The sequence below is a fragment of the Micropterus salmoides genome, unplaced genomic scaffold, assembly GCF_014851395.1.
Source record: "Micropterus salmoides isolate LMB-PRFRI ecotype aquatic unplaced genomic scaffold, ASM1485139v1 Ms_hic_scaffold_13, whole genome shotgun sequence".
Classification (NCBI taxonomy): domain Eukaryota; kingdom Metazoa; phylum Chordata; class Actinopteri; order Centrarchiformes; family Centrarchidae; genus Micropterus; species Micropterus salmoides.
The window spans coordinates 13032180-13046088 of record NW_024040374.1 but is presented as its reverse complement, the minus strand read 5'-3'; the positions used below and the strand labels follow the sequence as shown (position 1 = coordinate 13046088).

Below are 13909 nucleotides of genomic sequence, written 5' to 3'. Positions count from 1 at the left end.
TTTCACCACAACACCCATGTTGACTCCCCCCACCTCCCCCCATCCCTTCTCACCCTCTCTCCATACAGGTTAATCATTCCAGCAGTGCTATCTTACCACAGAAGGTCTTATCAGTCTCTGTGTCATTTTATAACCTAACCTGAATCCCCCCTCTCAGCCCTCTGCCCCTACTTATCCTCTCCCTTCTCATTCCCTCACTCCACCCCCACCCCCAACTCCAGAACCCGTCTTTAACCAATCACAGCCCAGCATTAAGAGTATGTTGCTGATTGGTGACTCTCTGCACCCTGTCAACATTGTAGTTGATGTGCTGTTCACCAAATGATAATTAAAAAAAAGGTATCTGTGTGGATACAGTATGTGAAGGTAGGTTGGCTTATTACTGATACTGAATTAAATCATGTTCAACAGTTTTGTTACTATAATTTATCATTACCCTTTTGCTGGAAGACAGAAAGACTCCAGGTCAATGTGTGAAGGAACAGAGGTGAAATGGGACGTTTTCAGTAATAAGACATTTTAAAGAAACAGTAGTGGGAATTCTGTGTGTGTGTGTGTTGGAGTGCATTTTGGGAAAAAGAGGGAGAAACTATGACAACATGATCAGCTTTGTTCCACAGAGGACCAAATAGGAGCAGGTGAGCCTGTTTTATGTGTGCTTACTGTGTATTGACTTTTATGTAAACCAGCTGCAGTTGATAATGTTTTGCATCACAAAGTTCACCAAAACATTTGTTTCTATTGGATTTAAATGATAATGTCTTGTGGTCTTTTAGAATGCATTTTTTTTATTGAAATGGCCAAAATAGCATTTGGATCATGGGGATATTTGAAAAGAGAGGGAAAGCATGTTGCATATACAATTGTGGAGGAGTGATAGTGTGAATTTTTTGAGTCTCCCAGTGATAATGTGGTGTATTATGCACTTATAAAGCATGTCCATGTGGTATGAACAGCATTTGAACTAATGCTGTAAAAATTAAATGCAATGGGTTGAGTTGTGTCTGTTTGTATAAAACATGTGGTTTTACACTTTTATTCTACCAGAGTTCTGAAAAATATGTGTCTATATTTATCCTGCTTTTCAATAATGGTTTGGACTATTAGGATGTAACAGTAGTTTACTCTCCCAGAGAAAGAAATTGAAATAAACCCAGTTTATAGTAGATATTTCACTGAGAAAGAAATTTTACAAATCATAGAAATAATAAAAGAGAGGAGAAAGTCTTGAGGAATTTATTGAAAAAATGTAATTAATATAAAGTCTAGTAGAAATAGTAATTCATGTGTAATTAAATGGGCCCTTTTTGTTATTTTTAACTACTGGAGGTGACTCTTTGTGTACACGTGTGTGTGTGTGTGTGTGTGTGTGTGTGTGTGTGTGTGTGTGCGTGTGGAGCTCGCCCTCTGCGACCCTTCAGATGTGTGTCTGGCGGTCTGTCTCGTTACTTTTCCGTGGTTCCCCTGCTCGTCCTCACCGGCACAGACCTATGGTAATGATACACCGTGTCTGTGTGAACTAAAAAAAGTCTGGTTGTGTTGGAGCGGGTGGAGGGGGGCTTCGTGGGGACCTATAGACGGCTAATTATTTTTTTGTCTTCATGTATTTAATTTTTACTTGGCTGAGCCCGAGCCTGACGTCAGATCAGTAATTGATCCCTGCTCAGCCAATTACTGATAGTAATTCAGAAGCAGGTCTAATTTTTCGTGTAAGGGGGCTGATTTGATCCGAAAATAAAGGCCGTTTTAAGCCTGAGGCCGGCTCACTTTTTCAACAACATTTAAGAAAAAAACACAAAGCCACTAATACTACAAAGGTTATTTTACTTATTTTTTTTTTTTATATTGGCTACATGGGATTTCACTAATGCAGAATTTTAAGTGTCCTTCACCTGCATTATGAAATGGGAAAGAAAGAAAGAAAGAAAGAAAGAATGAAAGAAAGGTTATTACATTTGATCATATCTTATGACTTTTTGTGATCAGGGGATCGTTATAAGATGCCTGCAGAAGTAGATAAAATTATGCTAACATCATTATTGAGCTTAAATATTTCAATAAAATATATGCAACAGATATATAAAGATGAAGAGTTTTATCCTTTACATTGTAGAAGCTTGCGTACCTTGGGTGCGTGCATTTGCTACAATAAGCTCCTGTTGTTACACGCTCTGATACCTTTATGCTGCGTGCGCTCATCGGGAGACTGCTCTCACATGCAGTTGCATCACCTAGCTTGATTTCCTTGTTCTCCCTCCGCTTTTAAAGTCCATCATTAACGGGATTAAACAGCTGAGATTTTGGAGAGCTGGAACTGGAGGGCTTGAGGCAATGTTTCCCGTTCTCCTTGCCTGATTGGACCGGGGTAATATGATGTCAGACGACCGCATGCGCCCCGGATTGGAGAGAGCGGAGTAAACAAAGCAGCGAGGAGGAGGAGGAGAGGTCTCCACATCTCCACACAGTCCGATCAACACACCGAATCCGACTTCACGCACAGAAGAGGGCGGCCCCGGCGGCGCGTACTCATCTGCTAAAGGCTGAATAAACACTGACAGCCCCACTTTAATGGGTGACGCGCTAAAAAGATTTGGGAAAGATAAAGGGAAACTCACCATCGTATTTTAATCCGGACGCTGTGCAGTTTTCTTGTTTGAGTAAGAGACTGATTTCCTAACTCAGCGCGATTGTTCGAAAAGTATCGACGGAATCACTCGTTTGTTTTCTGCGTCTTTATTGCGGTTCTGTGCGTAAATTCAATTACGAGAAATTTAATTAGTAAAGTCAAATTAGAACAGGCAAGCACAGCCTGTGCGACCCGGACGAGACAATCCGAATTGTTTGAATCAGGCTGCAGATCATGGTCCGTTGACTGGGAGACAGAGAGAGGCAGAAAGTAAGAAATAAAGAGCTAAAAAGAAATTTGGACACTTTGAGGCGGTCTCTGTGGGAACGTCTGCCTCTCAGGTCCAGGTGTCCCGCCGAGCGGTGCGGAGTCTCCAGCTCGGGCCGGCAGCGCTGACATGCTGCCCAAAGTCGACTCTGAATCCCTGGGACTCTCTCGATCGTATGGGGAACACGGGCACATGCCCAGGAACATGCAAGGTAAGAACTGTCATACATTTTATCTCTTAAGACTGAGAGGCAAATTCATAAGCTTCAACTTAAGTAGTTTTACAGAGCGTTATCGGGCTGCATGTCCTCAGTGCGTACCTCAATGTCGCCAAAACTTTTGAACATGCATAAATCCAACACATTTCTGCGGACTATGCAAGCTATTGACCGTCATTAGGCTATTATTAAATGACAGGAATGTATTCTGTTATTTGACAAATTAAGCTCAGTGATTTCTGAAATTGCTATTATTATGGTTTGGGAATATGTTTCTGTTATTGTCTCTCAATCCTTTCTCTGATATAATAATTAGAAAGTACGAATGCAGATCATACTTTTCTAAGGTTTGGCCTGTGAGCAAACTATAATTACCACGAGCTGTCACTCATGCTGGAAGTGTGCGGGCGCCTGGTGAGTAAAAAACGGTGAGACAGAGCAGAGGACACGTGTACTAACTGTTATGCAGAACTGACTCGTGAATTTTTTTCTGCATGCAAAGAGTAGTTAAGACAGGGTTATTGCCAGCCTTTCAAAAAGAAAAAAGCAGTGCATTATTCTAGAGATTTTATTGAGAGATTGAACTCGGACCAGTGAACTTAAAGCCTGTTAATTCTGGTCTAATTTATTTTTGATAGAGATTGCAAAATGGTCATAATTGTGTGACAAACAAATTCAACCAAATTTATATTTTCTTATGTTCTCAACAAAATTCTCTTTTGTGATTTATAAAATTTTGGCCTAAAAGTTGAAGGAAATTTTGAAGTCAGGTGAACTAAAATAAAAAGGGGTCACCAAATGTCGCTTTTATGATTCTTTATTTTATTATCTATTTTGATCATTAATAGGCCCATTATTTTTTTACATTTCACTTATGTTGTCAAACATTTAGTGCATAATTACTTTAAATATGCGGAATTAGGTTTATGGTTTCAAAAATGTGAAGCTTTGATTGAGAAATGAAATGTTTTCAGATTGGGCATATCCATTAAAATTTTCAACGGCGTGCATTAAAATATTTTTGCCTTCATCTGTTCATAAAAAGTTCACATATAGCAGCGAAATTTTAAAAAGAGATTGACCCTTCTGCCAAGATATACTCAAGCATGCCCCTCTTTTCCCTCACGTGATTTCACAGCGATATCAACTGGCAATCAATTAGCCCGGTCTCGGTTTATGAGAGCTGATAACATATGGGCTACTCACATGACATGCAGTGGCTTGTTAGAGTCCGTTATCAACTTTTACGCAGGGTAGCTCGGACTTGAAGAGGTTTCCTCTTGGAATCGTCAGCGTTTTTGGCAAATGTCGTAGCTTTTTGGAAATTGCTTGAGCAAGTGGCCGTCGAGGTGAGAGCCAGCAGGTGAGAGATTGACCGATGTGTTCCTGCACCTTCGAAAGCAATAACCTGCAGACCTCCGCTTTTTTATGAAGCAGGAATGCAGGGCTCAACTAAATTCAATTTACCCACATCTTTACATAAAAATGTATGTTTATCTTTTATATTTATCTGTTACTATTCCTTAAAACGTGAGCTCATGGTTTACATAGTAGCTAATAAGCATAGCAGCAGCATAGATATTGTACAATTTTAAGGTAGAAGATATTTGGCTGAATTCCTGAAAAATACTTTATTTGTCCTGTTAGGACCATTTTCGACTAGAGGTAACGATTTAACTTTATTTACCATGGCCGTATCCACTGCCTGACTGCAATCAATGCCCCATAAATGTTTATTTTCTTTATTAAAATGTGTTCAAGTCTGCAGCTGTCGTGCATCATGAGAACAGGCCCGACAAATCCTCTCCTTTTTGAATTTTGCTTTGAGCTTCTGTGGAAAAACCGGGGCAGCACGGTGGAACTTGTTGCTTCAGCTGGAATATGCAGCGCGGATCCCACAAGGGCAACGCGTTAACAAACCAGAAATCATGTCTAATTAAAAGGTCTCAGTGAGCAGATGAGTGGATTTCGAAGTAGAGCAGCAATGTATGGGAAGGCCTTGAAAGGCGTCTAGTTGACAAAATATTTCCACTTTTACAGCCACATCCACTGAGGTTTTCCTGTTTGATCTTGGCTGCTTTTTATGATTAGAACCATAAATGCTTTTGTAACTGTTGTAAATGTCAGCCTGGCTGTTTGCTTAGCGCTGCCACACACAGCCTTATCAATGCAAGTATTTCTAATACGCAAGTCAAAGGGGTCTACAACAAATACAATGATATTCGAATCGTTAGGATATTGAGTCCTAAATCTTGACAGAAACAAATGAGAAACATATGCAGTCACATGTTGTCGCATTCCACTTATTTATATATTATACTATATAGATTTTAAATTGCAATGACTGGTGCATTTCCAATTTGTCTAATTTCTCCTCATTCTTAATAATGGCTGAAACTACTTTCTAAACAAGATAAATTGTCATGTTAATTTATACTGACGACTTATAAAATTGACTCTTTTTTTCTAGCGTACGCAAAAGTCACATAAAATGATGCCTCTGCTTTTGCACCACCAAAACACATACAAGAACCTTGAAGAATTGCTCTATAGCACTGCGAGTTATTCTTCGAGAGGGGAAAAATGATGTTGGTTCAAGTTGGTTTTGGATGTTTTTCTCCTCGCCCGCAGAGATAAAGGCTTCTCTGTGTGTCTTCATTTGTCTGTGGGCGGTAACATTTTCTCCTCCAATCCTTAACTCTAATATCTCTCCATTTTCCCCAGCGATTTCACGACTTAGTTGCATGCATATTTATGAGGCTCACTTTCATGCGCTTTTTTTTGGCTCCTGTCTGCAACGAATGTAGAAGAGAAGGCGGCAACGAGGAGAAATAAATGGTTGCGTCCTTTCAACTCATTCCAAAATCGACTATTCATCGTCTTTCCCGCCTGAAATTAAACCACCACGTCCAACATAACTTTAAAAAAAATCTCATTCAGTTGCGTCGCGTGGTTCCCCATGGTTCATCTTGATGGATGAAAGTGGGCTTTTAGAAAACAGATCGCTCACCAATGAAATAGACTTCTCACTGTGTGTCCGTGTTTCATCTGCAGCACACCAGTTAAAAATGATGGACTACTCATATGACGAAGACCTGGACGAGATGTGTCCCGTGTGTGGAGACAAAGTTTCAGGGTATCACTATGGACTCCTGACCTGCGAGAGCTGCAAGGTTAGTGCCCTCTATCTCTACTCCCCGTTGGAAAACCATTACACTATTTCAATAATATTGCTATTGCTAATATTGTGTGTCTGTTGTGTGCTCATGGTGACCTTCCCACATCTGCCTTGATATCTAAAATATTCCCAGTGTCTAAAATATTTTTTCAAAGTAAGGTCTCAATTATGCATAGTTGCCCAATTAATGGCATTATTTTAAAGTTTTTGTGGTGCATCACAGCCTGTCAATATTAGGTTTACAGTGGCTGAACATGGTTTGATTGTATTATTATCTCCTGTGTGCTTGCAGTATTCAGTAGCAATGCTAGACAAAGTTCATGTTCTCATGTTCATTTTTATTTACTTTTGTATAAATATATAAATAATTTTCCTTGAATATTTGCATTGTGCAATTTTAAAATACATTCCATACCTGGAAATGCTATGGCTATTATATATTTGTGTATGGCTGCTTTATGTCAGTGTATGCACCTCTCAGTGTATCTGTGGAGATGCATTTTTTGCAGTTACATTTTCGCACGCTAGACATTTAGCTGACATTCTTGTCCAGAGTATCTTGCAACAAGTGTAACTGCACAGTAAAGATTCAGTTCCTCATCATTAACATTACAGGAAAACCAAAGGTAAAGAGGTTGGAGGTCGAATATTGTTGTGACAATTGATCCAACAAACTTTTCCTGTGATTGTCAGAGGGTTTTGTGAAGTGGTGAGCAGCTCGGAAAAGAAACAGGAGTTCAAAAGCATTCAAAGGACTTTTGTAATTTTTGCAACCACAAAACAGGAGGTGGGGGAGGAGGATTCAACCCAGGAAGCAAAGTACACAGTAATACTGTCTCTGTTTGTACAAGCCTGTATCCTACTGTCTAAAACTCTCATCACAAGTTCATTAAGAGAACAGCAACATTGTCTGGTTGCAAAATGTTTCACACAGGTTAATAATGAAGCTACTGCAAAGCAAACTGTTGCTGCAATTAATTTGAGCTCTATCAACAACCTATTTGTCCCTTTCTGTTCATTTCCACAGTTCTCCTCAGCACTGAGCTAATAGGCATTACCAAAGTTTTTTGTTAACCCAGTAAAGCTGTCAGCACAAAATTAAGCTAAGACAAATGTCTCTGTGTTAACACTATTCAGTGTAAAAGTGCAGCTCACAGTATTGATGCCCCAGCGAGCGCACATTTCTTGCCTATGTGGTCATTATTCAAAGCAGATGTTATAGATTTTATCCTATATTATGACCTTGAGATGCTAAGCACTTGCTTGAAGGGAGACGTCAGTGTTATCTCTGCTTCTTTTTCAGCCTCAGCACGGGCTCAAATAGTAGAGCTAATCCACAAACACGTTTCCCAGTTTAGTTTAAAGCTCTGTGTGTGTGTGCGCATGTGTGCGTGTTCGAGCATTCATAATTTAGATGAAGAGGTCTTTTATAAAGTGCTGCATATCCTTGTTGAAACATGAATAATACTGATAATTACCTGAAACTATTATTGATTATCTCTAAAATGCAGGCAGTCTATTCAGTAAAAGTGCGATTGTCAGGGCTGGACTGATATATCAGTTTGTTGACATGTTACAAGCTGATACTGGCATTAAATGTCCGCTATCAGCCAGGCAGTGCAATCCATCTCCAGTGTGAGTGCCACAGTGGCGTAAAAACTGGAAAAAGCCAGCAGTTAAATTTTATTCTTAGATTTCTCTTAAAATGAAAATACATGTTTCAGTTTCAGTTGATATGCACTACCAGATGAAGACTTTCAACTTTGTGGTGTCTAATTTTGAAAATACTTGATCATTTCTAGCGAGGTTTTTACCCCCTCCTTGCACCCTCTCATCCCACCCCCTACCCTTCAACCCCAAAAACACAGTTATGAGTTGGACGCATTTTTATCAGGGTCAGCCATCTCACACACACACACACACTCACACACACTTGCAGAAAGAGTGAATCACACATGTAAAGACTCTTTAACTTCCTCATAATCCTGCTACCTCCCGAAAACACACACGCATACACACTCCACAGATGTACATGCACGCACACATGTGCAGACAATGTTAGTTCACACTACTCACCAGCACGCATAAAGTAAACATGGTACCACATCATACCTGTTGGAATAACAACAACAAGCTGAAAAGGGCTTCATGGTCGTTGTACACAAACAGGCTCAATCCCAGCATGCTTCATTTCTGGAGATTGAGACTGGGTTGAGAGTGCAATAGCGGAAAAACTTTATAATCCTAAAATACTGACATTACAAGCAACTAGCAAGAAGGTCAAAGGTCAGAGCCACAGTGCACAGTGGACAAAATGTAATTGAGATCTGCAGAGGATAAAGTAAAATATGAGGAAGGCAAGTTCAGGTCAAAGGGAGTGTTGTTTAGTTTGACAGATTATAGCAAGTAAAGAGTTGTTGGAGGCAGAGATCCGGGGAGATAAAGTGGAAAAGTGAATTAGATTTTTCCTGATTCTTTGATGGACATAAAATCAGTTTCCTGGTTGTTGTTTTTGTGCAGGGAGAGTGCAGTTTTTTAAAATGGAATTCCAAGGTCAGGAATACCCAGTAACTCAGATAATTTATCAAATTAAAATTGGACACTACTCTTGTATCTACTTTACAGCACAAACGTTCATATTGTTGTGATGGTTTCTGATTTTATGTTAATTTGTTACATTTTTTGGGTAATGAGAAACTTTTTGAGTGTGACAGAAAGAGCCAAAAGTTGCTTGCTGCAATCCCTTCACAAATAAAAATGAGCTTGAGATGAGTTCCTTTCCTTGGTTAGAACTGCCGGTCAAATTAGCTTTTCAGTGAGATGTTATCCGCTTAATCTCCAGATGTGATATTGTGTGGTTTTTAAAGCATGCTAGAATCCAGTTTGGGTCAAGTATTTATAGCGTACACTGTGCACTAAATGGAAAATTGGAGAAAAAGTTTTCTCTGAAGCATGGATTTTTTAGCACTGAGAAGTCGATAATCCAAAACCTAGTGCAGTGGATTTTTTTATTTTTATTTTTTTGGGACTGATCAGGCAATGCAGATTGTCAATTAAATTTGTGTTTGGTGAGATATTGACAGCAGCATGTTCTTTTTTATTATTTTTTTTTTTAAAGACCTGGTTTAAGGATTCTCCTCCTAGGTTATGGATCTAGAATACATTAATATCATCTTCCTTTCGTTTGATTTTCACTGCTGCTGCCTATAATTAATTCCACGTTGCAGGTATGAATCTCTGTAATCCCGGAACTGTGAATTATGGATATAATTTATTGGATCTTTTGGACTCCTGTGCTCATATTTTTTAATAATTAAGTGGAGAGCTGAAAAGATGTTTTCCCCGAGTCTTTAAATGAATAGAGAATGTTGTGAATAGTAATGTAATTTTGACAGGACAAAAATTAGATTTTACTTTATAAAGTGTTCAGAATGCAGTGAAAACAGTAGGTGAAGCAAGTATGTAGAGAAGTTGTTTTCCTTATTTGTTCAAAGCTGAATAAAATTATGTGCTAGTGATGTAAATGCAATTTTATGAATACTTTCCTTGTGTGATTTAATCAAAAATTATTACAAATACTCAGTTTTCAACATCATTATAAAAAAAAAAACATTTTTAAAGACTGACATTTCTTTAATTTCATAAAGCATCACAGTACAAAACGTAACTCTGTGTGTGTGTGTGTGTGTGTGTGTGTGTGTGTGTGTGTGTGTGTGTGTGTGTGTCTGTCCATTGAGCCTGTCCCCCTCCATCTGTCTGGGAGTGTGAATGGGCCAATTACCATCGCATTGCAGGGGTCAAGCGGGTTGACGTCTTAATTGGTTCTCTCCGTAGGGCTTCTTCAAGCGCACCGTCCAGAACAACAAACGCTACACATGTATAGAGAACCAGAGCTGCCAGATTGACAAGACCCAGAGGAAGCGCTGCCCATACTGCCGCTTCCAAAAGTGCCTCACCGTCGGCATGAAGCTTGAAGGTACAACAACATGTTCACATTTTTACAATTCAGGTGTTTGTCTTATCGCAAAATGACTTGAAATCACAGCTCTTGCTGGTGTAATTGTTCATGTGTAATTCAGTGTGTTTTCATTTTAAAGATGAGGTTGCAGTGATATACAGTGCAGGGAGAGATGGTCAAAAGTGTTACAAAGTGCACAATGGCTTGTTCATGTCCAAACAAACTAGCCACTGCGATTTCAATGTCTTGCTCAAGGGCTCTCAAAACAGATAGATGTTATTAGTACTGAACATGTAACTATCCAGTAACCAGCGGCGGGGGAAGTATTCAGATCATTTGTTTAATAGTAGCAATATTGCAATATAAAAATACTCCATCACATATTCAAGTTAAACATCATTTTACTGTTATAGGTAGTTGAGATAGAGCTAATTTTATTCATTTTTATTTATAACAGTGCTTTATATTCTATAAGGTAATCCAGAGTTTTGTATGTAAAATTTATCTGTAAAGTAACTACTGTAGTAACAATAACTGTGAAATAAATGTAGTGGAGTAAATAGGACCATATTTCTCTCTGAACTGTTGTAGAGTAGAAGTATGAACTTGACTAAAACAGGAAATGCTCAAGTAGATTACCTTAAGTATGTACTTAAGTATAGTACATGAGTAAATGTACTTACTAATATTACACCACTGCCAGTAACAAGAGGGAATCTAGGCCACCAAATGCACTAGAGAGCCCCCAGGCTCACTTTCACCAGAAGTTTTTCAAAATGATTGGGGCGCCCTGGTAGCTCACCTGTTAGAGCACCATGTATTAAGGCTGAGTCCTTACTATAGCTGCCTGGATTCGATTCCAGCCCGGGACCCTTTGTTGCATTCCCCCTCTCTCTTTAGCTTTCCCTATCTAATAAAGGCAAAAAGCTCAAAAAGTATCTTTTAAGAAATGTGTATTTCAATCTTGGAGAATATTTATCTTTTTTTTGTAGTGGGCATTCAGTTCTGTTTTTTCTGTGTGAATTCATGAATAGTTTACCACAGATTTGGTCTATTCTGGGGTTTCATAGTAAACACCGCTCACTAAAATATGATATAGAACTTACAGTACACATCTGCCAGAATGGAAAAGCAGATCCAGGCAGTGTTACTGCATTCTATGTGCTGTATCATATATTTTTCAAGATATGATGCCTGCTTGAAATTACTGTTACTTAGAGTGAAAAAAGAGAAAGATTATAACATGGACCATCTAAAATTGGAAGTTGACTGCTTCTAGACTTCCACAGAGCTGTTTTAAAAACTTCTACCAAAGTTCTAGTGAAATGACAGAGCTAGTCTTTTTCCATTCAGAACTGATTACAGTTAATCATAGCACATTAACTTTTTTTGGAAACTCAGAGTGGAAATATTTTCCTAGATCAATTTGCATGTGAATAGTTTCTTTCCAAATTGAGCTGTCCACCATTTAAAAAAGGTTAATACCTGCTCTGACACAATGATTGTGCTGTTTATTTGAACATTTAACAGTGAAGGTGTCGGTAATATCTGTTCTCAAAAATTTATACCTAAAACTTTGTGAAGTAAAACCTTTCATTTCTAACAAATCGTTGAAATCCAGCATTGGATTGGATTATTGGTATTTTAGATAGGGTCAGGGGAAGTTGGGGGGTATCTGGTAGCTGCTACGTACTTAAACATGCCAGACAGAGTAATAGATAAAATATTAAACTTGGCGGCAGGGCGAGAATGGTAATGATGATACTTTTGGCTGGCAGTTTGGAGGCCTCTTTGTTTAATTTGAATGTGGCTCAGAAGCTTGTTCAAACATGGCTACCCAGAAGTGACAAGACGGCATCTTTCGATGTTGAAAGATAATATTTAAAATCAACTATTTTTCCTCTCATGAGTTAACAAGTTTTATTCTGAAATCGCTAATTTTGAAGTGAATAAAACAACCTGAAGGTCATTTTTCAATGAGTGTATAATAGAGGATTTAAAAGCGAAAGGTAATAGTTATTATTTTATTAACTGAGATTTAGTTACAATGTTGTCCTTAAAAAATACTGCAAATTGTTTTACTTTGTGCAGCCTTTGAATAAGAGTCTGTGTTGCTATTCACACTGTTTCAATCTAATATTGGAACTAAATTCTTCACACATTGGTAATTTCATCAAATTAAAAATCCCTTGGCTCCTGAAATGATCACATATAATTGAGAAAAGTGAATGTGTTAAAGAAATTAGACCCTGGGAGGGTGAAAGTAGAGCCTGACTAAAATCTTTCCGGAGGCTTCTTCTCCTTTTACCTGCCATGTGCGGTGTAATTAATTGCTGTTAATTGTGAATGGCCGCTGGGCAGAATGTCCCGGGCTGTCGTTTTCCAGCTGACACGGGTGGGTCGGGGGTAGCATTTGATTTGTTTTGCTGGCGGTAGCTTTAAGCTCGGGGGCAAGACAGGCCCTGCAGCACTCTGTCAGGGGCCAGAAGCTCCAGTGGGCAACTCCTGCCACAACCAGTAAAGACATTCCATACAGAAAGGCTGACACCCCGCAGCACACACACACATACAGCTCTTCCTGATAAACACATACATATATTCATGAGAAGCCCAAAAAGGTGTTCAGAAGGCCACAGGCGAGAGGGAGAAGCTGTCATTTGATCTTTAAAAGAATTGTGTACAATAGCTGTGGAAAAGGAAAGGTTTGGGGTCATGTGCTTTGTTATTGCAATCTTTTCATTCCATTACACAGCAGCTTGCAGCAACATGTGAATTCAGGCCATCAAGTGGAAACCAAATGTTTATGAAACAAATTGAGGAAAACTTCAAAGTTGACTTGAACTTTTCAGTATTTTTCTACTGTGTACTTTTGCCTTTGTGCTGTTGTGCAGTGTCCTTCCTGTTTGTTGTCTGCCAACCAAAGGACCAGTCTGTACAGTTTTTAAGTTTGCTGTGAGGGTGGTAGCAGTAAAGAATTCTGTGTTTGTGTGTTTATGGTTTTACATAAACACACAAACACATTACTTTGGTAATGTTTCAAAGTTGAGGTGAGGCAGTGAAATAAGGTGAAATGACAGACAGGCCACAAACAGTGCTGTGACATTTATATCACCCCATCTCAACACTAAAGAGATTAGTCGTATTATCTTGAGTCGATAACAAAACAAAAATAGTTCAACCTCGGTGACGACGTCTTTACATAGCGAAGGAAAAAATGCAGCAGAGGCATGCCATTATACTCCTCTGTGTGCTTCTGCCACAGGATAAATGACATACCTCTGACCCAGTGTGCAACATTCAAAGCATGTTTTCCAAAATCACCTCTTTCATCCGACCTCTTTCATCCGAAAGAACCTCTTCCTTGTTTTTGCATCAACTGTGAGAGTGAAGAGCAGTCTGGTGGGTCTAGAGACTCTGTTTAAGTAGTCGCAGATTTTATCCCATAAATGAACACTCAAGTTGATCTGGATATGAGTGTGATCTTTACTTAAAATCACTTTAACCTCATGCCATCCGTTGCTAACATTTGTTAAATTTATAAACCCTTTTGCGTATCATGACATTTTATAAAGTTAAATAAAGATTTTTAAAATATATGAATTTTTAAATATTTGTTTATAAAAAGATTGTTTAATCTGTTAATTTATCTTCTCCAGTTACTG

General features: G+C 38.7%; 1 protein-coding gene across 2 annotated transcripts in view; it reads left to right on the top strand.

Moving 5' to 3' along the window:
• Positions 1–344: 344 nt before the first annotated feature.
• Positions 345–13909, top strand: part of nr5a2 (nuclear receptor subfamily 5, group A, member 2) — a 70259-nt gene continuing 56694 nt past the window's right edge. Inside the window, exons 1-3 of one of the 2 annotated variants that reach the window (XM_038715638.1) lie at positions 345–3105; positions 6166–6284; positions 10124–10265. In XM_038715638.1, coding sequence (XP_038571566.1) covers positions 3024–3105; positions 6166–6284; positions 10124–10265 — 343 coding nt within the window. In that variant the 5' untranslated portion in view covers positions 345–3023. The other variant, XM_038715640.1, reaches the window with a different exon arrangement.